Genomic DNA, 27,091 nt, shown 5'->3' with positions numbered 1-27,091 from the left:
CCCCGGCAAATAAAAATACTGTGTTGGTTGAGGTAATTAATACCAAAACATAATTTTTTAAAATACATTTTTATTGATTTCAGAGAGGAAAAGAGAGAAGAGAGAGAGAGAGAGTAGAGAGAGAGAGAGAGAGAGAGAGAGAGAGAAGAAGAAGAAGAAGAAGAGGAGAGAGGAGAGAGAGAGGGGATTGAGGGGAGAGAGACCAGAGAGAGAGAGGAGGGGGATAGAGGGGAGAGAGGAAAGAGACAGACCAGACAACAGAACAACCTTCTTGAATGACAAGTGGGCAGGTGTCGGGGCCACAAGGCAGCTGGGACTGCTGTGAGGGCAGAGGCAGCTGGGATGCGAGGGCTGAGCCCCTTGCACGAATTTTGTGCATCAGGCTTCTAGTTTTATAAATAAGAAAGTAAAGTGATAGAGTTAATCATTGCAGATGTGAATTAAAAGCAGTCTTTCTAACCACTTACGTAGTAACCATTGATACAATGCAGACTTAAAATTTGTTCTTTCTATGAGTCATTGATTCTGCTTACATAATCCCTCTCCAGACAAGAATTAGCCAAACACTTCTGTTAATTCACATACACATGCTTCCTGATTTTTAATGGAGTTACATCCTGATAAACCCGTTGTAAATTGAAAAATACCCTAAATTGAAATGCATTTAATACACCTAACCTACCGAACATCATAGCTTAGCCTAGCCTACTTTAAATGTGCTCAGAACACTTACATTAACCTACAGTTGGGCAATTATCTTGAATTTCATCTCAAGAGCAATTGCTGCCGCCTTCTTACCCAGAAGCAGGAGACTCACATGGGCATTTCTGTAGACATGATGGGATGCGAAAACACAATATCCAAAAACTAGCAACAGAGTACACTGTAAACTACTGGTTGTTTGTAATCATGTGGCTCACTGTAGTGGCCCAGAATCACAAGAGAGTATCATACTGCATATAGCAGGAAAAGATAAAATTTGAAATTTCAAAGTACAGTTTCTACTTAATGTGTATTGGTTTTGCATCATTGCAAAGCTAAAAATTGTAAGTTGAACTATTATAAGCTGAGGAACATCTGTGCTTTAAAGAACTGAAGCAAAGTACCATGTCCTTAAGTCAGCCTGTTACACCTAATCTAAAATAAATAATTTTATTAACGTTAGTATGTAATGTAAAAAATATGAAATTTTATGGCAATCTGACCCAAAGTTAATGTTGAACTACCTTTAAACCTTTGTATTGTTGCTTGTAATGCTGCCAAATCAGTAATACAGTAAAAGAATAAGCCACTTGCAAAGAGAACTATTTTTTAATTTTTAAATATATTTTATTGATTTTTTACAGAGAGGAAGGGAGAGAGATAGAGAGAAACATCGATCAGCTGCCTCCTGCATACCTTCTCTACTGGGGATGTGACTGCAACCAGGGTACATGCCCTTGACCAGAATTGAATCTGGGACCTTTCAGTCCGCAGTCCAACTCTCTATCCACTGAGCCAAACCGGTTAGGGCTATTTAATTTTTTATATACCTCTGAATGCCTGCATTTCCACAATTTATTTTAAATAAATTCAAATTTTAACTGGTCTAATTAGCATATTAGCTCTTTATTATATAGGATAAGGATTTTTATCAGATGAACTTAGAAACTTCTAACTATAAAACTCTCTGAAATATTACTTAGTATAATGTCAAGATCTGCTCTTTTGGGACTGTTATTTGTAAAATATATCTATGTATTTTTAAGAGTAGTAAGAAATGAATTCTATAAAGTAGAGTGGTAACCTAAGCCTTAGTTGGCATCTGAAACTCCAAAGCAAAGAACCAGTTTCCTGATTCTTGGACTCTTGTGTATCTCTAAAGACGTGGATAAGAATAATTTTCATAATTTATTAAATATAGCTAATAATATGTGTAGGATAAGCCCCTTTATTTTCGTCTCCTTTCCTTTTCTTATTAGCTCTTCTCATTGCCATCTTTTCAGACCCCACCAAACTAGATTTTTACCTATTGAGGCAGTGAATATTTTCTTTAACATCTAGAATATCCAGCATATATAAAACTAATAGTATTAGGATTTTTGGAGTTAACCTTGGAATTCGTTTAAATTCTGCAGATATAACTATATTTAAGTTTTCTGTTTTAATGACCAAAGTTCAGATTATGAAGTCTTTCTTTTTTATTATTTTTATTTTTTATAATTCTTTGTTGTTGAAAGTATTCCATATATCCCCCTTATTGGTCCATTTACCCACTCCATCATGCCCCCGCCCCTCTCTCCCCACCCTCAGGTCCTTTAGCACCCTTATTATCTGTGTCCATGCATTATGCTTGCAAGGTTTTTGATTGATTACCTCCCGCCCACCCACCCTCCTTCGCTCCGAGATTGCCTACACACGTGTTCCATGCTTCCATGTCTCTGGATCCACTCCGTTCATCAGTTTATTTTGTTACTTAGATTCCACATATGAGTGCGATCATGTGATACTTGTCTTTCTCTAACTGACTTACCTCACTTAGCATGATACTCTCCAGGTCCCTCCATGCTGTCTCAAAGGGTAAGAGATTCTTCTTTTTTATTGCTGCATAGAATTCCATGGTATAAATGTACCACAGCTTTTTTATCCACTCATTTACTGATGGGCACTTGCCTATTTCCATATCTTAGCTATTGTAAATTGTGCTGCTATGAACATAGGGGTGCATACATTTTTTTCTGATTGGTGCTTCGGGTTTCTTAGGATATATTCCTAGATGTGGGATCACTGGGTCAAGTGCCAGCAGTGTAAGATAGGGTTCCCTTTTCTCCACATCCTCGCCAGCAACTTGTCATTTGTTTATTTGTTGATGGTAGCCATTCTGACAGGTATGAGGTGATACCTCATCATTTTAATTTGCATCTCTCTGATTATCAAGTGACTTTGAGCATTTTTTCATATGTCTCTTGGCCATCTGTATGTCCTCTTTGGAGAAGTGTCTACGGTATTTAGGTCCTTTGCCCACTTTTTAATTGGATTGTTTGTCTTCCTTTTATAAGTTTTACTTATATATTTTGGATATTAACCCTTTATCAGATGTATCATTGCTAAATATGTTCTCCCATACAGTGGGCAGTCTATTCGTTTTGTTGATTGTTTCTTTTGCTGTGCAGAGCTTTTTAGTTTGATGAAGTTCCATTTGTTTATTTTCTCCTTAGCTTCCTTTGGCTTAGGAGATGTATCAGTAAACATATTGCTATGAGAGATGTCTGAGATTTTGCTGCCTGTGTGTTCTTGTAGGATTTTCGTGGTTTCACGACTTACATTTAAGTCTTTTATTCATTTTGAGCTTATTCTCGGGTATGGTGTAAGTTGGTGTTCTATTTTCTTTTCTTTCTTTCTTTCTTTTTTTTTTTTTTTGCATGTATCCAATTTTTTCAATACCATTTATTGAAGAGACTGTCTTGACTCCACTGTATGCTCTTGCTTCTTTTGTCAAATTTTAATTGAGCATAATGGCTTGGGTCTATATCTTGGTTCTCTTTTCTGTTTCATTGATCGATATGCTTTTTCTTGTGCTAGTAGCACGCTGTTTTGATTATGGTGGCTTTGTAGTATAACTTGAAGTCTGGTATTGTGATTCCTCCAATTTTGTTTTTCTTTCTCAAGATTGCTGCACCTATTCAGAGTCTTTTTTTTTATATATATATTTTACTGATTTTTTTCAGATAGGAAGGGAGAGAGATAGAGAGTTAGAAACATCGATGAGAGAGAGAAACATCGATCAGCTGCCTCCTGCACACTTCCCACTGGGGATGTGCCCGCAACCCAGGTACATGCCCTTGACTGGAATCGAACCTGGGACCTTTCAGTCCGCAGGCCGATGCTCTATCCACTGAGCCAAACCGGTTTTGGCTCAGAGTCTTTTTCGATTCCATATAAATTTTTGGAGTATCGTTCTAGCTCTGTAGTAGTACGTTGTATAGATGTACCGCAGTTTGTTTATTCATTTTATTCATTCACCAAGAACATTAGGGTTGTTTTCTAGTTTTTGGAAATTTTCAGCACAGCTGCTATAACTACCCATGAATGGTTTTTTGTGTGAACATGTTGTCAGTTCACTTTGGTAAATACTTAGAAGTGTGATTGCTAAGTCATACGTTAGAATATATTTAGCATTGTACACAGCTGCCAGAATGTTTTCCAGAGTGGTTATAGCATTTTTTATTTTCACCAGCATATATGAGAGTTCCAGTTTTTCACATCCACTCCAGCACTTGGTATTATTGATATATATTTTTAACCAGTTTAACAAGTGTATAATGATTGGCGATATACATCATTGTAATCAGAGGGAGGAAAGAGGAAAAGGCGCCATCTTAAGGAGAATTTATTAAATAACTGTGCGTGCCCTGGGTACAGAGTTTTGTATAAAAGGCTAAGTGACCAGCCGACCCGCCGGTAGGTATGATACACACTGACCACCAGGGGGAAGATGCTCAACACTGAGCTGCCAAATGACAGCAACTATGCAGAGTGCCCTCTCGCACTCTGGACCCCTCAGGGGATGTTGGACTGCCGATTTCAGCCTGATCCCCACAGGCCAGGCCAAGGAACCCCACCTGCTAGGGATCCTGCTCACTCCGCAGACGCCCTTCGAGAGCCAGAGCCGCCCGTCCCAGGTGCTGCCAGCCAGGGAGGAACCCGCAGGAGGTTGGCTCCAGGGCATGTCTGGCCCATCTCGCCCAGTCCTGCCCCACCAGCCACCTTCTAATTAATTTATTTTCAATGTGCACGCATCTGTACACTGGGCCTTTAGTTTAATGTAGTAGATACAAGCAGTTCTGAATTTTTAATTTAATTTGATTTTAGATAGAGAGGAGAATCATAGATTTGTTGTCTCTACTCATTTATGCACATTTTGTTGCCTACTCATTTATGCACATTCATTGGTTGATTCTTGTATGTGTCCTGACTGAGGATCAAACCTGCAACCTTGGCATATGGGGACAATGCTATAACCAACTGAAATACTCTGCCAAGGCCAGTTCTAAAATTGTTAATGCCTTGCTTGCTTATTTCACCTTAAGCAAAAAAGCATGTTACAACCCACAATTTTATCCACACACTTTTGGTAAAATAATAATAAAACTAAACCAGAGGTTGTACCAGCTATAAAATATTTCAGCAAAATTACTTCATTGGTGACAGCTGACAGAGGTTATTCCGAGTACTCAAAATAGCTGGTTAATCATCCATTAATAATAAATGAGCACTCATTATAATCTGAGCAGGTTCCAGATGTCTTTATAAGGTAATCATATCTGGTTAAACAAGAACGTTAGATTTTAGGGGAAATATAAACTGTTAATATAATTGTAACACATGGCAAGGTTCTGGAGAAGTTTATTTTTTAAATATCGGTTTATACGTATCAAGCGAAAACCAAAATGTTGACCAGTGAACAGTAACTAAAAGACTTACAGATGACAGTTTGTGAAGGAGATAGATTATCTAGTGCATCAGCATGCTACTACTTTTACTAGTTTAGATTTGGCTAGGTTTACTTCAACTATATTTTCTCCTTTTTTTAAATGCAGTAAATAGCCTCAGTTCAGAAGCAGGCATTATGGCTGTTTACGGATCACTTTATGAATACTGAACATTGGGAGTCAGCTGGCTATAAAATAAAGACCAAAGATTTTATGATCTGAGATCTCATCCCAGCTGAAGCATTACATAGTTGTGTGGTTATATGCCACTTTAAACCCCTCCAGGCCTTGTTTTTCTTATTTGAGACCTATATCAGAGGTGGAATCTAAAGGTTTGGTATTTGACATACGGACTTACATTGGAGAGCAAAAGTAGAAAGAAAGGGAGGCATCTGTAGTAAAAGTCAGGTTTTATTTATGGATTACTAGAGTCATGCCATTAAGAGGACAGAAAACAAGCAGAAAGATTTAGAAGTAGTGTTCCAGGAAAGAAGAGTTCAATTTTAAATACAATTAGAAGAAAAGCCAGTAGGACATTCAAGTAATAGCCATAAGGTCATAAATTACCAGATGAAGACCAAAAAACCCATCTTGGCTTGAAATACCTACCACTTTGGAAATACCAGAAAGTATGATGTGGTTAATTCGAATCTATTTAACTCCACTTGATTTATATGCCATTGATGTTTATATTCTAGTTCTTTTACTTATCTTCAATTTCACAAATTAGATCTAGTTATGTTGTCTTATATAGTCATTGTTGGTTTACAATTGCCTACATATTTATCATTTTCTTTGTCCATTTCTTCATACTTCACAGACCTTCCTTCTAGAATCACTTGTTTCTTTTTCTTTCTAAAGGTATAGACTGTGGAAAGATATTTTTCCTCGTATACGATTCTAGGTTATTTTCTCTCAGCACTTGGAAACTGTTATTTCACAGTCTTCCACTGTTATTGAGGAGGAGGCAGCTGTAGTCTGATGGTTGAAGCCATGTAGATAATGTCCTTTCTCCCTAGCTTCTTTTAAGATATTCTGTCTTTAGTGTTCTGCTCTTTGAGAATAATTGTTTATATTTCCTGTCATTAGATCTGCTTGGGATTTACTATGTTTCCTGAATATGAGATTTGTGTATTTCATTCATTATGGAAAATTCTTAGCTCCTTTTTTTTTTTTTTTTTTTTTTTTTAGTATTGCACCTTCTGTATTCCCTCTATTCTTTCATTTTGAAACTCCAATTGGATGCATGATAATTTCTTCAAGTCTCTGTCTCCATTTCTCTAATACTCCTTTTACCTGTGTCCAGTTTGCTCTTGATCACATATATTGTATTTCTAATATATAGGGTGTCCCAAAAAATGTATATACACTTTAACACAGTGGTTCTCAACCTTCCTAATACTGCGACCCTTTAATACAGTTCCTCATGTTGTGGTGACTCCCAATTTCATTGTTACAAATTGAACATAATTAAAGCATAGTGATTAATCACAAAAACAATATGTAATTATATATGTGTTTTCCGATGGTCTTAGGCGACCCCTGTGAAAGGGTCGTTCGACCCCCAAAGGGGTCGCGACCCACAGGTTGAGAACCACTGCTTTAACAGCTAATAGCTCAATTGATGTTTCTTTCTCTTCAAATTTAAACCATTGAAATATATAATTATTCAAAGTGTATATACATTTTTGGGGACACCCTGTATATATTTTAATACTGGAAGTTCTATTTTTATAATCTTGGTTATTTTTTATAGTGTCTTGTCCCAAACATTCTTTGATACTCCTTATATTTAGTTTTCATATTAAATACACTTTCACATTCTGTATATGGTAATGACAATAAGTAAAATCCTTGTCATACTACTATAGGTTTTTCTTACTCATGGTGATTTTTTTTTTTTTCTATCTGAGCTTTGTGATTTCTACTGTGTCTATATTTTCACTGGAACTTTCTCTGGGGTTTAGGTTTAAAGTATCTTCTTTCAAAGAGTATGTGCATTTCTGTAAGATGCTTAGAAGCTTTACCAACCTGAATCCAGTTAAAAGCACATTTAAACCTAAGATAATATGATTTCCTGCCTCTAAACTGAGAACAGTAGGAATTTTAAAAGAATACTATTACTTCTCCCCCCAGGCATCCCAAGCCAAAGACAAGTCCAGAAGTAATTTAGCCATTATAGATGGCACTGTTTGAGGTCCCTGTCTTCAATCAGGTTTTTCCTGATCTGATTGCCCACTTTGTAGAGTTCTCAGGCCTTTGCTTGGGCTCTTATTAAAACCCAATTTTTATTCCACCAGGATGAGGAATTAACGAGTCTCTTTTTATCAGAATAGCAAAAGCATTCTCAGAAGCATAAAGCTACAGATGTCTAGTTATATCTATTGTGGGATTGGGTCACATGCACCATGCACTGCCTTGCCCCTAGCCCCCAACTGCAGGTGAGACTGAAATCTTCTTTCTTTCTTTTTTTTTTTTTTTTCCCCCCTGCTTAACCTTCTGCTTACTTTAAGCAAAAGAGAAAGACGTTGAGCATGAAGTCTTAAGTTAGCTTATAGTGTCAGGCACTTAAAGTTTGCAAATACTATTATTTACATTCTTCTACAACTCTGTAATATATTTAAGGAGTCTTGTAGCATTTTGAATTTTATTGGTAATTGTAATCTTTAATTATTTTTGAAGAACTTATAGTTTCCTATGATCTCTATTTTACATTGTTTTCAAATTTATTGACATATCTGTGCATATCTGTAGTAACATTTCCTCTTTCATTACTAATATAGGTATGTTCTTTATTTTTCTTTCTTGATCACTTTTCTTGTCGTATTTTATATGCAGCTCCCTTTACCAAAAAAAAAAGTTTTTTGGCTCTACTGATTCTTTTTTGTTCTATTTTGTTAATCTCTGCCCATTTATTACTTTTTTCCCTCTCATTCTTTGGAATTAGTTGGCTATTTTTTTAAAGGCTGCCAGATGTTTTTTAATCTCAACAGGATAGATGTTTAGCACTTTTTTTTTTTTAAATTCTCCCCGAGGATATTTTTTTCCATTGATTTTCTTTTTTAGAGAGTGGAGGGGAGGGAGAAGGTAGATAGGAAGCAAGAGAAATGTAGATGTGAGAGAGAGACCTTGATTGGTTGCCTCCTGCACTAGCCCTGACCGGTTCCTGGGATCTGGCCTGTAATGTGGTATGTGCCCAAGACTGGGAATTGAACCCGTGACCCTTTGCTCTACCAATGGAGCAAAACCAGTTAGGGGAGATGCTTAGCATTTTAGATTTATTATTTTTTCTAATACATTCATTCCAAGTTTATGACTATCCTCTAAGTATTGCTTTAGTTGCATCACAAAAGTTTTGATATGTAAAATTTTTAAATATTTTTATAGAAAACATAATTGATAAATAGCAATATGTAAGTTTAAGGTATACAACATGTATACATTTATATATTGTAATATGATTATCACTATAGCATTAGCCAACACCTCTATCATGTCACATATTATCACTTCTTATTGGGCATGGGAACAATTAAAATCTAGTCTCTTAGCAACTTTGGAATTTACAGTATTATTACCTATAATCACTATGCGTTGCATTAGTTCTTCAGGACTTATTTATCTACTAGTTTCTAGTTTGTATGCTTAAACAGCATTTCCCAATTACCCTACTCTAGCCTCTGGTAACCACCTTTCTACTCTCTGTTTTTACAAGATCTTGGCCTTTTTAGAGTCCACATATAAGTGATATCATATGGCATTTGTTTTTCTTTGTCTGACTTATCTCACTTATTATAATGCCCTCAAACTCTAACCATGTTGTTGTAAATGGCAGAAGTTTTCTCTCATTGCTTAATAATCAACACTAATAAAAGAGAAAAATGGTAATTGGCGTACGAGCTACCCTTTTCATTGGCTAATCAGGGCTATATGCAAATTAACTGCCAACTAAGATTGGCAGTTAACTGCCAACAAGATGGCGGTTAATTTGCATATGTAGGCACAATGCAGGGAGGCGAAAGGGAAAGCAGGAAGAAGCCCCCTGCCACTGACAGTGATCGGAAACCCAGGGGGGAGCTAAGAGCTGGGGGGCAGGGCAAAGGCGGCCCTGGGGCCGCCTTTGCCCTGCCCCCCAGCCATGATCGGAGAATCAGGCGCCTTTTCCGCCCTGGCCAGTGATAGCAGGAAGTAAGGGTGGAGCCAGCGATGGGAGCTGGGCACGGTCGAAGCTGGCAGTCCCAGGAGCTAGGGGTCCCTTGCCTGGGCCTAAAGCGAAGCCCACGATCGCGGGGCCGCTGCAGCTGCGGGTCCCCGCTGCCCGGGCCGAATGCCTAGGCCAGGGGCGTTAGGCCTGGGCAAGGGGCCGATTCTGCGATTGGAGGGTGATGGGGGTCAACGCCTGAGGGCTCCCAGTATGTGAGAGGGGGCAGGCTGGGCTGAGGGACACTCCCTCCCCCCCCCCACACACACACACCCAGTGCACGAATTTCGTGCACCGGGCCCCTAGTATTTCATATTTTATGTGTGTGTACACATGTACACACGTACATACCACATTTTCTTTATTTTCACCTATTGAGGAACACAAGTAGCTTTCATATCTTGGCTATTGTGAGTGATGCCAAATAAACATGAGAGTGCCTATATCTCTTTGACATCCTGTTTTTTATCCCTTTGATATATACTCAAAAGTGGAACTGCTGGATTATATGGTAGTTCTACTTTTAATTTTTAGAAACCTCCATACTGTTTTTCATAGTGGCTACACCAATTTACATTTTCATGAAAGGTATATAAGGGTTCCCTTATCTGTACAGTCTTGAAGCAGTTTTCTATCTCTTGATGATAGCCAGTTAGATCATTTGTATTTTTTAAAATATATTTTTATTGATTTCAGAGACGAAGGGAGAGGGAGAGATAGAAACATCAATGATGAGAGAGAATCATTGATTGGCTGCCTCCTGCACAACCCCCACTGGGGATTGAGCTTGAAACCCGGGTATGTGCCCCGACCAGGAATTGAACCGTCAACTGTCAACCACTGAGCCACACCAGCCAGGCCTGTATGTTGCTTTTTAATTTTGTTGCTTGTTTTTTTGCTGTGAAGAAGCCTTAAAGCTTGATATAGATTGAGGTTATTTTGCTTTTGGTGTCATCCAAAAAATCATTGCTAAGACCAATGTTGAGGGCTTCTTCCCTAAATTTGCTTCAGGCATGATGGTATCAGGTCTTATTTTTATGTCTTTGATTGATCCTGAGTTACTGAGGTCTATTACCAGAGCTAAGTGGGGCAAGACTCCTACCATGTCCCTTAGCCTATGGTGCTAAATACTTCAAATCACATAAATGCAGTTTTGTCCATGGGTGGATATTTAATTCATTGTTTAAAAAGTGGGGCAAAAAAGGGGAACATATTATGCTGTCATGATGATATCGCCTAAAATTTTAGTTATTTAGTTTGAAATATTTTCTTATTTTCACATATCTTTGTTATCCTACAAGGTACTTAAAAGTGTGTTTCTAGGTCATTAAACATAGGAGGATTTTCCTAGTTCTCTTTTATTTTTTGATTGCTTGATTAATTATATTGTGGTCCCTTGAAATTTCCTGAGATTTATTTTATGGTCATATATAATTTTTTAAATGTTCTGTGTGTGCTTAAAAATAATAGATAGTCTTCACTGGTTGGCTTTTATTCTTTATATATTTATAGGTTAAGCATTTAATTTTTATCTGCTTGTTCTATTATGAAAAACATTGAAGTAATGTTTAGTGGCATTGGAGTTGCTATATTCTCTTTAATGCTGCCAATTTTTGCTTTACTTTGTCTCCATGTTATTGGCCATACAATAAATTTAAAATGGATATATCTTTCTGGTGAATTTAATCTTTTATCTTTATGAAATGACTTTTTAATCTCTAGTAATTTTTGCGCCTCAAAGTATCTTTTGTCTGTTATTAAAATAGTTTGGGGGTTGGGCTTATTGATTAGATGAAATACCTTTTTAAATTCTTTTACTTTCAACTTTTCTGTATCACTATGTTTTAGATATGTCTCTTATAAATAGCATATAATTAGATTTGCTTTTTTATTTGTTTTTACAATGTGTATGGTTATCGTTTATCTGGATCGTTTAGTCTACTATGTTTAAATAATTATCGATATATTTGGGTTCATATTTAATATCTTATTTTGTGCTTCAGTGGTCTTCCCCCCTTTTTTGTCATTTTCATAGTATTTTTTGAAAAACAGTACATTATTTTAGAAATTTTGGTTAATTTACACAATATAACATGCATACTCATCAAAGACCATAATGTTAACACTATTTTTACCTGTGTCCATACATTTCTAAGGCCTTAAAATGTCTCCATCTACCCACACATCCTGACTTATATGTTGTTGTTACCTTAATTTTAATTTTATGTTTTTTTAATATATTTTTATTGATTTTAGAGAGAGGAAGGGAGAGGAATAAAGAGAAACATTGATCAGCTACTTCCTGCACTCCTCCCCCCACACCCCTCACTGGGGATTGAGCCTGCAATCTGGGCATATGCCCTGACTGGGAATCAAACCGTGACCTCCAGGTTCACGGGCCGACACTCAACCACTGAGTCACACCGGCCGGGCTTAATTCTATGTTTTTAAAAAATCTTTACATGACATTTAAAAAATATATACAGTAGTCTTTTTTATAAACCATTTTCTTTTTTCCTAGTTCATTTCTCTTTTGATATACCAGTTTGTATCACTTTTTTTTTTCCTAAAATACATCCCTTAGTATTTCTTTTTAAGAGCTTATGTTTGTAACATTCTTTCCTTCTTTGTTTGATAGTATTATTTTGTCCTCATTCTTAAAGGTATTTTCACTGAGTTTACAATATATAAGCTTGATAGTTATATCTTTTCACAGAAACTATCATTATACCTTCTTTGAGCTTTCATTTTAGATAGATAGATAGATAGATAGATGATAAATAGATAGTTTTTTTTATTTTATTGATTTTTTTACAGAGAGGAAGGGGGAGGGATAGAGAGTTAGAAACATCGATGGGAGAGAAACATTGACCATCTGCCTCCTGCACACCCCCCATTGGGGATGTGCCCACAACCAAGGTACATGCCCTTGATCAGAATAGAACCTGGGACCCTTCAGTCCGCAGGCCAATGCTCTATCCACTGAGCCAGACCAGTCAGGGCTAGCTTTCATTGTTTTAAAGTCTGCTGTCACTCTAATAGCTCCTTTAAAGGCATTTTTTCTATGGCTGCTCTTAAGATTTTCTCTTTGATTATTTTGAAGTTTTACCATGATATATCTAGGTGGGGACCTCATCTCCCCAAACACACACACACACACACACACACACACACACACACTATACAGATGGGTGAGATCCCAATAAGTCCATCATTAAGTTGGAAATATCCTAAGTAAAAAATGCATTTAATACACATAACCTACCAAACATCATATCTTAGCCTCAAACATATTAGCCCACACTTGGGTAAAATCATCTAACACAATGAATACAGTGTAGAATAACAGTTGTTTACACTCACGATAACATGGATGACTGGGAGATGTGTCTTACCAATGCTGCCCAGAATCATGAGAGTATCATACCACATATCACTAGCTCAGGAAAAGATCAAAATTCAAAGTTCAGTTTCTGCTAAGTATTGCTTTCCCTCGTCCATAAAGCCAAAAAATTGTAAGTCAAACCATCATTAATTTGGAGGTTGTATGTATATTACTGCTTGGAGTTGATCGGATATCTTGACTCTACACCAGTGATGGCGAACCTATGACACACGTGTCAGAGGTGACACGCGAACTCATTTTTTTGGTTGATTTTTCTTTGTTAAACTGCATTTAAATATATAAAATAAATATCAAAAATATAAATCTTTGTTTTACTATGGTTGCAAATATCAAAAAATTTCAATATGTGACACGGCACCAGAGTTAAATTAGGGTTTTTCAAAATGCTGACACGCTGAGCTTAAAAGGTTCGCCATCACTGCTCTACACTGAGTGGCCAGGTTATTATGACCACCTGACGTTTGTAGGCAAATTAGCTATAATTTCATACTGAAGTTGCTAGAGGGCCAGAACATCCTATATAATAAAAGGGTAATATGCAAATTGACCCTAACAGCAGAGCGACTGGGAATCACTGGTCACTATGACACACACTGACCACCAGGGGGCAGACACTCAATGCAGGAGATGCCCCCTGGTGGTCAGTGCGCTCCCACAGGGGGAGCTCTGCTCAGCCGCAAGCCAGGCTGATGGCTGCCAGTACAGCAGTGGTGGTGGGAGCCTCTCCCAACTCCTCAGCAGCGCTAAGGATGTCCGGCTGCAGCTAGGCCTGCTCTCCGCTGGCAACTGGACATCCCCCGAGGGCTCCAGGGCTGCCAGAGGGATGTCTGACTGCCAGCTTAGGCCCAGTCCCCCGGGGAGCGGGCCTAAGCCAGCAGGTGGTCATCCCCCGAGGGGTCCCAGACTGCGAGAGGGCACAGGCCGGGCTGAGGAACCCTCCTGAGTGCACAAATCTTTGTGCACCGGGCCTCTAGTTATAAATAGGGAAGCAGGTTGTTTACCACGACAGTAGAAGTGATTTTTTTTCTGAAGATATGGGTAAACAACTCGATTTAACAGCTTTTGAACGTGGGATAATTGTTGGCGCTCGGAGCCATGAAGCGAGTATCAGCAAAACAGCCGAAGGCCTGTTCGAACACCTTTGCTGTCTGCAGTTACCAAGATAAAACGTCTCTAATTCGCACAGGACACAAGGATTGGACAGTTGAGCATTGGAAAAAAGTTATGTGGTCCGATAAATCACGTTTCCAGTTTCCATGCAGATGGCAGAGTGAGAATTTGGCGGAAACAGCATGAAAGCATGCACCCCACATGCATGTGTACAACCCTTCAAGCTGGCGGGGGCAGTGTTATGGTTTGGGGCATGTTTTCCTGGCATGATTTGGGCCCTTTAATTCGTGTGGAAGAAAGTCTGAATAGCACAACATACCTAAGTATCGTTGCTGATCAGGTTCATCCTATCATGTTGATGGCGTATCCCAGTGGAGATGGCTTCTTCCAACAAGACAATGCACCATGCCACGGTGCTCGTATTGTGCAGTTGTGGTTTCAAGAACATGAGGGAGACTTTACCCTGCTTAGGTGATGCCCGCAATCACCAGATCTCAATCCAATTGAGCATTTGTGGGACGAAGTTAGGCAGCTGGTTCCACAACCATCAAATCTCACAGAACTGGACAGTGCTATTCATCAGGCATGGTGTCAGATTCTCACATCACCTTTCAACATCTCATGGAGTCAATGTTAAGACGAATCGCTGCAGTATTGAAGGCAAAAGGTGGCCCAACAAAGTACTGATGGGGTGGTCATAATAATCTGGCCACTCAGTGTTTGTATTGTTTTCTTTTATATGCTTTGGAAAATTTGTAGTTATCTCATTACATACTTGTCTTTGAATCATCATTTTTCTCCTTTTCATCTGAACCACAGTAAGATACATTTGTTTTTCTTTTTGCCCTTTGTGTCTCTTAACCCCTCATTTTTTGTCCCCTCCCCATTTTTTAGAGAAGGGGAAAGGAGAGACATAGATGTGAGAGAGAAATATTCATCAGTTGCCTCCCACACTCACCCCAACCAGGAATTGGACCTGCAACCTGGGTATGTGTCCTGACTGGGAATTGAACCCACCACCTTTTAGTGTACGGGACATCACTGCAACCAGCCAAGCCACATTGGCCAAGGCATTCTTCACCCCATTTTTAAATGGACTTTTTTTCAGAATTAATCTGCTCTTTTTCTGTCATTTATATAAAAATAGAGAAATATGCTAATTAACTGGGATGCCATAACAGTTCGACCGGACAGGAGGAGTTTGTGCGCACAGCTTTGGGGGCGGAGCGGCAAGGGGCCTCTGCATGCCTGTGCTGGGGGTGGGCTGCTTCAAGGTCCGGAGAGGGAGGCAGGGCCAGACCGGCAGCGGACACGGCTGCTGCGGGGCCCGGGGAACAAAGCAGGGCCGGACTGGTGACTTGAGGGTTGGCAGTGCCACATGATTTTGAATCGCACGCTGGGCTCCTAGTCCTTCCTAACTAATAAAAGACAAAAAGGGTAATTGGCTGTACCTTCACTACGCTTTCCGTTGGCTAATCAGGGTGATATGCAAATTAACCACCAACAAAGATGGTGGTTAATTTGCATATGTAGGCTCCAAGCGATGGAGCGAAGCCAAACGGCCCCAAAGCAAGCTGAGCAGCGAGGCCTCATGGCCCCGGGATTAGTAGACCCGGGAGGCCTCACGACCCTGGGATCAGCAGAGCAGTGAGGCCTGACAGCTGGGGGAGGGGGGGCGGGGCAGCGGCGTCTGGCCGGAGCCCAGCCAGAGCGAAGGCCTGGGTCCTGGGTGCCAGAGGAAAACTGGTGTCAGCAGCCAAGGGAAGGGAAGGCCTATTGCACGAATCTCTTCATGCAACAGGCCTCTAATCCTATCTAATAAAAGAGAAAAATGGTAATTGGCGTACGACGATACCCTTTTCATTGGCTAATCAGGGCTATATGCAAATTAACTGCCAACTATGATTGGCAGTTAACTGCCAACTATGATTGGCAGTTAACTGCCAACTAAGATTGGCAGTTAACTGCCAACAAGATGGCGGTTAATTTGCATATGTAGGCACAATGCAGGGAGGCGAAAGGGAAAGCAGGAAGAAGCCTCTGCCACTGACAGTGATCGGAAACCCAGGGGGGAGCTAAGAACTGGGGGGCAGGGCATAGGCGGCCCTGGGGCCGCCTTTGCCCTGCCCCCCAGCCATGATCGGAGAATCAGGTGCCTTTGCCACCCTGGCCAGTGATAGCAGGAAGTAGGGGTGGAGCCAGCGATGGGAGCTGGGCACAGTCGAAGCTGGCAGTCCCGGGAGCTAGGGGTCCCTTGCCTGGGCCTAAAGCGGAGCCCACGATCGCGGGGCCGCTGCAGCTGTGGGTCCCTGCTGCCCGAGCCGGACGCCTCAGCCAGAGGCATTAGGCCTGGGCAGGGGTGGAGCCTGCAACCACGGGGAGCTGGGGGTCCCCTGCCCAGGCCTGACACCTCTGCCGGAAGCCTCAGGCCTGGTCAAGGGGCCGATCCAGTGATTGGTGATCGGAGGGTGATGAGGGTCAACTCCTCTGGCCGAGGCATCAGGCCTGGGTGGGGGGCGGAGCCGGGGATTGGGGGGATATGATGGTCCCCTTGCCCAGGCCTGAAGCCTGGGTCAGAGGCGTCAGGCTTGGGCCTGGGGGTGGAGCAAGCGATCAGAGGGAGATGGGGGTCCCCTGCCCAGGCATGATTCCTGGGCCAGAGGCCTCAGGCCTGGGCGGGGGCCAGAGCCAGTGATCAGGGGGAGATGGGGGTCCCCTGTCCAAGCCTGACACCTCTGGCGGAGGCGTCAGACCTGGGCAAGGGGCCGATCAGGCGATCGGAGGGTGATGGGGGTCTACGCCTCTGGCCGAGGCATCAGGCCTGGGCAAGGGGCCGATCCTGCGATTGGAGGGTGATGGGGCTCAACGCCTGAGGGCTCCCAGTATGTGAGAGGGGGCAGGCTGGGGTGAGGGACACTCCCCTCCCCACACACACCCAGTGCACGAATTTCGTGCACCGGGCCCCTAGTATGTATATAAAAGGTTAAGCAACTGACCGGTAGGCGTAACTCACACTGACAACCACGGGGCAGATGCTCAACGCAGGAGCTGCCAAATGACAGCAACTTTGCAGAGTGCCCTTTTGCACTCCTGGACCCCACAAGGGGTGTTGGATTGCTGGTTTTGGCCTGATCCCCGTAGGCCAGGCTGAAGGACCCCACCTGCCAGAGGGACCCTGCTCATTCCACAGACGCTTTTTGAGCCCTGGCACTGCCCCAGGTGCTGCTGGCCAGGGATGGGCAGCAGTCCCACCCTACTGGCCATTTTCTAATTTCCTTTCAATGTGCACGAATCCATGCACCAGACCTCTAGTATAATATATTAAACTCATCCATTACAATAGTTATGAATAAATCCCAGCACTCCATATGGAAAACAAACCTGAAAATAAATTATTATAATACTATATTATACATAGCACCAAGGAGGGATGAAAATGTACTTTGAAAGCATATTAGAAAGGACACCTGATCAGATTGGGGATGATTAGAGGTTTCCTGAAGAAAATGATGTCTCAGATGAGTTGAAAATAATATGGAGGAAGTCAAGTGCATTGCTTTTTCAGAGGTAAAGAGATATAAATTATTTTTTAACTGAGTGTAGAATTTGACAGGAAATTAGTAATGGACAGTAAACTTAGATCTTGTCAGTATAAGGCCTTTAATGCCTAGCTATGAAAGTGAAACTTTATTTGGGCCCTCATTAGTCTTAATCATGAGGTATAGTTTTAATTGGCAAAGTATGCACTTAAGAGTCAATTTAGCCCTAGCCAGTTTGGCTCAGTGGATAGAGCGTCGGCCTGTGGACCAGAGGGTCCCAGGTTTGATTTCAGTCAAGGGCACGTACCTTGGTTGCAGGCTCCTTCCTGGGTTAGGCCCTGGTGCAGGAGGCAGCCAATTGATGGGTTTGTCTCACATCGATGTTTCTCTCTGTCTACCCCTCTTTTCCACACTCCCTAAAAATCAATGGAAAAATATCCTTGGGTGAGGATTAACCAAAATTAAAAAAAAAGAGTCAATTTAACATTTGCTCTTATAATTTAAAGGCAGTTCTTAGAATGGAAAAATAATATCATCTTATAGAATTCTTTTAAATTTCTTGTTTTGAATGAAGAGGACATTAATTGGGAGTTAGTTACTCCTGTTTGGAAATGTTTCACTATGAAAAAAAGTATTTAAGAAATATGCTGGCAACCGTATGTTTTATATGTTGTGAATTTAACATACCTATAAGAAAGAAAACTGGAGAGAAGAAAAGTAGGAGGTTAAATGGGAAAATGGGTGAAATCTGAGGAAAACAGCTAAGTTGTTCTCTTAATTTCTAGATGAGTAAAAAAGTGGGCTTTATAAAACAGGATATATGTCTGTCTCAGCAAACACTTTTGTGACCTTTGCAAATTACTTAACCTCTCTGAGCTTCTGGGTGTGTTTCTTTTATTTGCAAAATGAGTTAATGTTACAAACCTTTGTGAGCTCCTTTGAAGATTAACTGAGCAGAAATACAGCTACTTAACTGAGCCCTGACATGTAATTTTATTTAGCCCTAAACATTGGTCTAAGACTGTACCTACTTTATCTTCACAATAACCCCAATTTGTGGCTGAAAAAACTACAACACAGAAATGTTAAGTGTATGATCAAGACCATACCAATAAGTAGTAGCCAGAGGATATGGCAACCAAGACATTTTGACCTTAAGAACCATTACCATTAATTGTATTTCTTGTGTTCTTGTAATTTTTAGGACATAATTTTCATAAAAGTGATAGATATTGTAATACCATTACAAATTCCCAGAATATTAGAATCAGTAGGTATTTAATGTCTTAGTACAACCTGCTTTAATGTGCAAGAATTTCTTATATAGCATCTTTAATAGATTGCAATCTAGCTTCAATGTAAGTGCTTCCAGAGTCAAGGAATCTTATTAATAGTAAAGCAAACCGTCTCATTGTTAGATAATTCAAAATTTAAGGAATTTTTCTTTATCCTCTGATAAAATTTTTGTTCTCGCTGGTTTTACCCATTGGGTCTAACTCTCTGCCCTATGGAGAAATAGTAAATGGACAGCTACTTTTATAGACAAATGTTTAAATGATTAGGCAACAGTTTCTCTTTCTCATACTATGCTAAATACTAGTATCTATTCAACTCCTTTCGACTGAGGGCCTTCTACTCTGAATGCATTCCAGTTCTTTTTAAAAATGTGCTTATTGCCCTAGCTGGTTTGGCTCAGTGGATGGAGTGTTGGCCTGCAGACTGAAGGGTACAGGATTCGATTCTGTTCAAGGGCACATGCCCTGGTTGTGGACTCGATCCCCAGTGTGGGGTGTGCAGGAGGCAGCTGAACAATGATTCTCTCTCATCATTGATGTTTATATCTTTCTCTCCCTCTCTCTTCCTCTCTGAAATCAATAAAAATATATATATTTTAAAAATGTGCTTATTGCTTGGCCAGCGTGGCTCAGTTGTTGAGAATCGGTCTACTAGTATAAACCAGGAGGTCACAGTTCAGTTCCCGGTCAGAGCACATGTCTGGGTTGCAGGCTGGATTCCCAGTAGGGGGAGTGCAGAAGGGTTCGGATCAGTGATTCTCATCATTAATGGTCCTTCCCCCGCTCCCGCCCGAAATCAATAAAAATATATTTAGAAAAGTGCTTATTATAAATTATTTACCAAATTTTGTGTGGTTTTGATTTCGTGTAACATTTATGTAAAAAAAAAAAATGGAAAGAAAACCTGTTCACAGATCTGTATACACTTAACTGTTCAGTCATTGTTATGATGTGCAATTTATGGACTCAACAGAGATATGCTTACACTTCCTACAGTGACTACTAATTAATGTTTATTGAATATTTACTATGCAAGCTCTTTACATATAACTTAATTAATCACAGTAATCCTGTGAGATTGATGCTTTTTCACTATTTAACAGATGAAGAAAATGAGGCACAGTGTTGTTAAGTAACTTACCCCATATTACATGGTTTATACTGAATCTCAGCATCAATTGAGATTTAAACCTAAGCATTCTTAACAACTATAGCAATATATGTATACAGTATATGTATGTCTAGTTCAGGCTGCTTTAACAAAATACCACAGAGTGGGTGGGTTAAAAAAACATAAATTTGTTTCTCAAAGTTCTGGTGGCTGGCAACATCCAGATCAAGATGCTAGCATGATCAGAGTTCTGGTAAAGGTCCTCCTGGTTAGTACATAGAGTCTTCTCACTGTATCCTTACATGACAGAGAGAGACCACCCTCAATTACCTAATTCCCAAAAGACGCACCTCCAAAAGCCATCACATTACAGCTCCAACGTGTAACTTTTGGGGGAACACAAAAATTCTGTCCGTAGCAATATGTTACATAGTTCCTTTGTGAGCCTTTCTAATATCTTACCTACCTTATATATCAGTTTTCTATAATAATTTGTCGTGTAGTAAATCAACTTTTGAAGTGACTCATTTGTAATTTGGTAAATTCAGTTACAATAGAAACCTTTCTTGATTAATTTCAGCTAATAACTGACTTTGCCTGTTTCCTGATGTGTAAAATGTGAATTAATACTTATTTTAAGTATTAATATGCATACTAATACATATACATACATATAGTTGTATGAGTATAATTATACTGTTGTATGTGTATAATTATACTGTCATATGTGTAAGTTTGTGCACCTATACACAGGCTAGTAAAATTGTTTACAGGGTTTTTAAGTACCAAAAGCAGCGAGGCACAGCAATTATTAAGATTGACTTAGTAGATGTTTAACCCAGAGGAAGGTTTTTAACCTCTCTTTGCCCTGGTTTTCTCTTCTGTAATATGGGTGTAGTGTTCCTTTTAGGGCTGTTTATGAGGATTAATGGGTTTATAACACACTTAGATCAGGATTTAACAACTTGTGAACTAATATATTAATGATGAAATAGTATTATATTACACCAATATCTAGCATAGCACCTGTATTTTTTTAAGTTAATGAACAAATTATGTTTAAATGTTTCTGAACTAGTAAGTTTTTAAGAGTATAAAATGAAATATGAAATTTGTTCATTAAAATCAGTAAGTCACATCATCTTTTATTGCAGAGGAGAGAAAGAAACCCTGAAGAACAGAGGTTAAGTAACTTGAAGATTATACAGTTTTCCAGTGATTACCAAGTTACTTGTAACTAAACCAGGTCTGGTACCCTGGTCTTTAGTCTTCTAGCTTTTTTTCCCCCTTTCCTTCTTCTTCTTTTTTTAATAAACAAGGGACCTAGAGGGGATAAAACACAAAATAACTAACATGTGAAGAATTTTAGTGACATGGTAAAACTATTAGAAGTGTTTCAGCAATAATGGATTACTCAGAATAATTAGTGTTCTACTTAAAGTTTTTTTGTGTTTTTTCTTAATAGAACCACTATATTCTTTATGATAAGCCATGAACTTGAATTTTTGGTCTTCCTATATCCTGCTACCACCAATATGATATCAATGAATTATTATCCTTGAAAAATTTTCCATTCTATTGAACATCCCCATAGTAAAAAAAAAATGTGAAGGCTTTTTATGTGTATGCTTTGGTTATTACTAATTAATGCAAGCATTATATTTGAAGTATTTTAATTCTACTTACAAAGAACTACTTCATTGGAATTTGTATATTTTAATCTTTAGTCTTAAACTAATTAGCTAGTGAGTAGAGAATTTAGTTTAATTGTTGAATAGACAAGTTAAATTGTTTTAATTTAAAAATAATAGTATCGGAAAAACTTTGTGCAGCAATCTAATTCAACTTCAGTTTTAACAAAATCACTTCTACAGTATCCTGGCAGATGGTCCTGCAACTCTACTTAAATATTTCTTGGTTTGAATTTTTATATTATCTGGAAGCATAAGAAAATTCCACTTAAGTAACTTCAGACTCATCTTTAACCCCATAATTCTTTATTCTTTGAAAATGTTAACTTCCCATTTTAAGCAGTAATTAGTCCTAGTAAGTAATTTTAACGTACTTTTTAATTTACAGATTGCCCAAGGACTCCAGACACTCCGAGTAGTGACCCTCGTTGTTCTACTAGCAATAATAGATTGATGGCCTTAAAAAAACAATTGGATATAGAGCTTAAAGTAAAACAAGGTGCAGAGAACATGATACAGATGTATTCAAATGGATCCTCAAAGGTAGGTACAATAAATGTAAGTGTATCCAGTCAATTCACGTTATTCCTAGATTCTATAAGTGTGAATTCACCTACCCAATAAAATTTATCTGTAACCTGACGAGTACCTATGACACTTCCACAGTCATTTGTGGACATATACACAGGGGCAATAAATTTGAATTATTTGTTGTACATGTTCACAGCTAAGGTTGAATAAGGTGATGCTCCACCTTCTCATGTAATCTCTTATATTAGAAACCAGAGATTTTCAACTGTTGTGCCTCAAGAATTTTTAAAACATGCAATACCTGACTATTTAGTCAGAGGCACTGACCTCTTTTTCCTTAGATTGTCAAATTAAAAAAATGACAACAGGCACCACAACAACATCTCTCTGGTGTGACTGAATCAGAAGTATCCTTTTTTTTTTTTTTTTATCAGATCATCAAGAAATATATTTTAGTATGCTACAGAATTTTAGTAATTAGTTTGTGTGTGCCATGAGATGAAAAGGGTGGAAATTGCTGATATAAACAAGTACACTGTAAAACAAGTTGGAAACAAATGTTTTTTAAAATAACTTATTTCTACCTAAACCAATCAAAAAATACTTTTAGCTATATGAGTAAAGGATACATAGGAACTCTCCATATTTGCAACTTTTCTGGAACTCTAAAATTATTCTAAAACAAAAAGGTTATTTTAAAACTAGAGGCCGGATGCACGAAATTTGTGCAAGGGGCTCAGCCCTCGCAGCCCCGGCTTCGTCTGGAAGGTCGTCCAGAAGGACATCTGGCTGTCTGGTCTAATTAGCATATTATGCTTTTATTATTATAGATATTTAGGGCAAAATGAGTTTTCCATCACTACATACAGGTTTTTAGAAAAGGACAAATTAAAAGATAGGACATTCTGGCATGAGTGATTTTTTTGGACTAGACCTGTGGGTTCTTATAAGGCATATATGTTATGGGTATATAATTCCTAATTGTAGAACAGTGTTGTAGGGAGCAATTGTCACTACTGCAAATGTGTCCTTTTTCTGAGGTATAGTGTGGAAGAGAAAATGTTGGGAACCACTGTAATACATTATCATGAAGGTTCTTTCCAATCTCAGGTTCTATAGTTGTGTAATTTCCAAAAAGTCTTAAAAAGGTCAATTTATTATAAAATCCACCTTTTTACTCAACTAATTTACTTCAAAGATTCTTGGCTCTGCAAATCAGTGTTTCTTATATATGTTAATAGAAATTTCTTAAGTAATTTCAGAATGAAAGTTTAGGCATTTGTTTGTTTTGTTTTTAGCTTAGGAAGAATTTGAAATCGGGGGATGGGGGAAATCTTTGTTTGGAGCCATTTACTTACCCACCCAAATGAAATTTGGGAGGATGGAAAAGAAAGAAATGTGTATATGTTTTAAATAAGATTTTAAAATCTTAGTTATGAAAATGAGATTATATGCAGTATTTCCAAAGAATTTTTATTTTTATTTATTTATTTATTTTTTTTTATTAAATCTTTATTGTTCATATTATTACATTTGTTCCTCTTTTTTCCCCCCATAACTCCCCTCCTCCCAATTCCCGCCCCACCCTCCGCCCTCACTCCCCACCCACTGTCCTCATCCATAGGTGCACGATTTTTGTCCAGTCTCTTCCCGCATCTCCCACACCCCTTTCCCCCCCAAGAATAGTCAGTCCATTCCCTTTCTATGTCCCTGATTTTATTATAATCACCAGTTCATTCTGTTCATCAGATTATTTATTCACTTGATTTTTAGATTCACCTGTTGATAAATGTGTATTTGTTGTTCATAATTTGTATCTTTACCTTCTTCTTCTTCTTCCTCTTCTTAAAGGATACCTTTCAGCATTTCATATAATACTGGTTTGGTGGTGATGAACTCCTTTAGCTTTTCCTTATCTGTGAAGCTCTTTATCTGACCTTCAATTCTGAATGATAGCTTTGCTGGATAAAGTAATCTTGGTTGTAGGTTCTTGGTATTCATCACTTTGAATATTTCTTGCCACTCCCTCCTGGCCTGCAAAGTTTCTGTTGAGAAATCAGCTGACAGTCGTATGGGTATTCCCTTGTAGGTAACTGAGTTTCTTTCTCTTGCTATTTTTAAGATTCTCTCTTTGTCTTTTGCTCTTGGCATTTTAATTATGATGTATCTTGGTGTGGTCCTCTTTGGATTCCTTTTGTTTGGGGTTCTCCGCGCTTCTTGGACCTGTAAGTCCATTTCTTTCACCAGGTGGGGGAAGTTTTCTGTCATTATTTCTTCAAATAGGTTTTCAATATCTTGCTCTCTCTCATCTTCTGGCACCCCTATAATTCTGATGTTGGTACGCTTGAAGCTGTCCCAGAGGCTTCTTACACTATCCTCGCATTTTTGGATTCTTTTTTCATTTTGCTTTTCCCGTTGGGTGTTTTTTGCTTCCTCGCATTTCAAATCATTGACTTGATTCTTGCGCTCCTCTGGTCTGCTGTCGGGAGTCTGTATATTATTCGTTATTTCAGTCAGTGTATGCTTAATTTCTAGTTGGTTCCCCAACATAACATCGAGGGTCTCATTAGTTTTGTTGTAGAGCTCATTAAGTTTATCGGCGGCTTCTAAACAGTTCTTGAGAGACCTTAAAAGTGTGGTTCTGAACTCTATATCTTCCATTGACAATTTTGTCCTGTTTCTTTGTCTCCGCATTTTGTTATGCTTCCTTGGTGCACCCCCTAGTGGTCTTTGTTCGCAGTCTTATAGTTAAACCTTGATTGATGAAGCAAAAAACCAGGGAGGGTTTGACCTCCAGGCCAAGTGGCTGTGAGGATCAGCTGTGTCTGCAGAGAGCTCCAAAGAATTTTTAAATTATTTTTAGAGAAGTATATTTGTTTACATTTGTCAGCATGTTATTTCACTCACTTTGAACATTTCTGGAGTCGCAGAGTTGGTTTTTCTGTGTTACTTTTAATATTGACCTCTCGTTTTTATCAGTGTTATTTTGGACTTTTTAAGGCAAATACTGTGTTTTTGGAGCTGTGATTGCAGCATATTATGTGGAGTGTTTTAAAGTAACTCAGCTACCACCCTCTGGAGTAAGGTTTTTTTCATGTAGGGTTGATGAATTAGATTGAGAGGTTGATGAACCCTTTGAGGTTATAGGAGAAGGACTAGTAAGTGTGTATGTTGGCAGATGGATGAATGAGCAAGCCATAGATTTCACCGTATTCTCAGAGTGGCCCGTGGGCCTCCCTCTCTCCATCCCTACCCCCAGTTGAGCAGGGGTATGGACATATTAAAATACATAGGTAACTTATGATAACCACAGACCCAGAATGAACAGGGCTATGAGCAGCCTGCTAAAGCAGATAGATGATTTTCCAATAGCTTTTGTTTTTAATTAAAGATTCATTTATTTGAGATTGGCTCAAGTGGAGGTCCAGAACATATTAACAGCTTCTACAATTTCTGAGGTATTGCATGTTTTAAAAATTCTGTGGCACACCGATTGAAAATGGCAGGCTTACAGTATAAGAGATTACATAAGAAGGTGAAGTGTCACTTTGTTTATCTGTCAGAAGAAATCATTAAAGTGTTAGTATAAGATTTTAAGTATGATTTGGAGTTTAAGAAGGAATTACTGATCTGGGTAAACCTAGTATACACAGGGTAAGGAACTGTGCAAAACAATGGCTTGTTCTAAGAAATGGAAGTGATTTCGTAAGGCTATTAACAGGCTCTCAACTTATTTCTTATCCAACATATCTGAGGGTAGGTAGAATATACTTCTAATAATAGTAACAATCATCAACTGTAATGGCCATTTTCAATGAAAGGCCATGCCTTTATGGGAGAACAAATCTAAATCTCCATAAAGGCACATTTTATTTCAGAAAAGTCCTCTAGGTGATTTTAGCGGGACTTTTTTATTTTGTTCTCCACTGGGAGAGCTTTCAGTTGAGTGAGGTATAATGAGAGGTGTAGCATAATTGAAAGACAAACCAGATTATAAAGTACTTGGTACAAAATTAAGCATCTGAAATTCTGTCTTAGGAGATATGGGAAGCTGCTGAAAGACTTTTAGCTGAGAAAATACATAATCAGAATAAAGTTTAGAAAGTTTATATCCATCTTCCTCAGACATGAATTTGAGATGGTCAAGTCTACAGGCAGCAAGTTTAAGTAGGCTTTTGTAGTAGTCTGGGTTAAACATGCTTCATCCTTCCTGAAACAGCAATGAAAGCAAAGAAGGCAGGGTCAAAGCAATTTAGATAGGAAAAATATGTGGTGTCTGAATATGAGGAAGAAGGCAGAGTCAATAATGATTCTTAGATTGGTATGTAGACTGACTGGTGAATGGTAATTCACGACCGGGAGAAAATTTAGAGACATGGATAATTAATTCACTTTGACAGTAAATAGACATCTTTAGAATTTTGGTTATTGAATTTTGTATGACCAAATTATTACCCCAAAACATGTTATAGGCAGAATTGCTCTTTTGAGAGGTAAGTCAGATATTTTTATACTCCTGTTCAAAACCCTCCAAGGACTTTCTAGCATGCTTAGAACAAAATTCCTTACTGTGACTCTGCAAGTTCATGCATGATTTACCCCTCACTGCCTTCTGATCTTTTCTTTTAAAACACTGACTCTCTCTCCTTACACTCTAGCTATATTGGCTTCTTTGGATACCTTGAACATACCAAGCATGCTCTTATCTCAGGAACTTTGTATTTACTGTGTTTCTG

At 38.8% G+C, this 27,091-nt stretch overlaps 1 protein-coding gene across 7 annotated transcripts in view; it reads left to right on the top strand.

Moving 5' to 3' along the window:
- Positions 1-27,091, top strand: part of PKN2 (protein kinase N2) — a 159,945-nt gene that overhangs the window by 56,015 nt on the left and 76,839 nt on the right. For 4 of the 7 annotated variants that reach the window (XR_009451946.1, XM_059688922.1, XM_059688920.1 and 1 more), the window contains exon 3: positions 22,213-22,382. Coding sequence is in view for 6 of the 7 variants with exons in the window: in XM_059688922.1 (XP_059544905.1) it covers positions 22,213-22,382 (170 nt within the window). In the remaining variant the exon portion in view is untranslated. Of the gene's footprint in view, positions 1-21,287; positions 21,380-22,212; positions 22,383-27,091 lie in introns of all 7 variants that reach the window. The other 3 variants (XM_059688923.1, XM_059688921.1, XM_059688924.1) reach the window with 2 other exon arrangements.

Source organism: Myotis daubentonii, chromosome 3 (assembly GCF_963259705.1).
Source record: "Myotis daubentonii chromosome 3, mMyoDau2.1, whole genome shotgun sequence".
NCBI classification, from domain to species: domain Eukaryota; kingdom Metazoa; phylum Chordata; class Mammalia; order Chiroptera; family Vespertilionidae; genus Myotis; species Myotis daubentonii.
The sequence above is the reverse complement of the archived record's forward strand: the minus strand, read 5'-3'. Positions and strand labels throughout refer to the sequence as shown.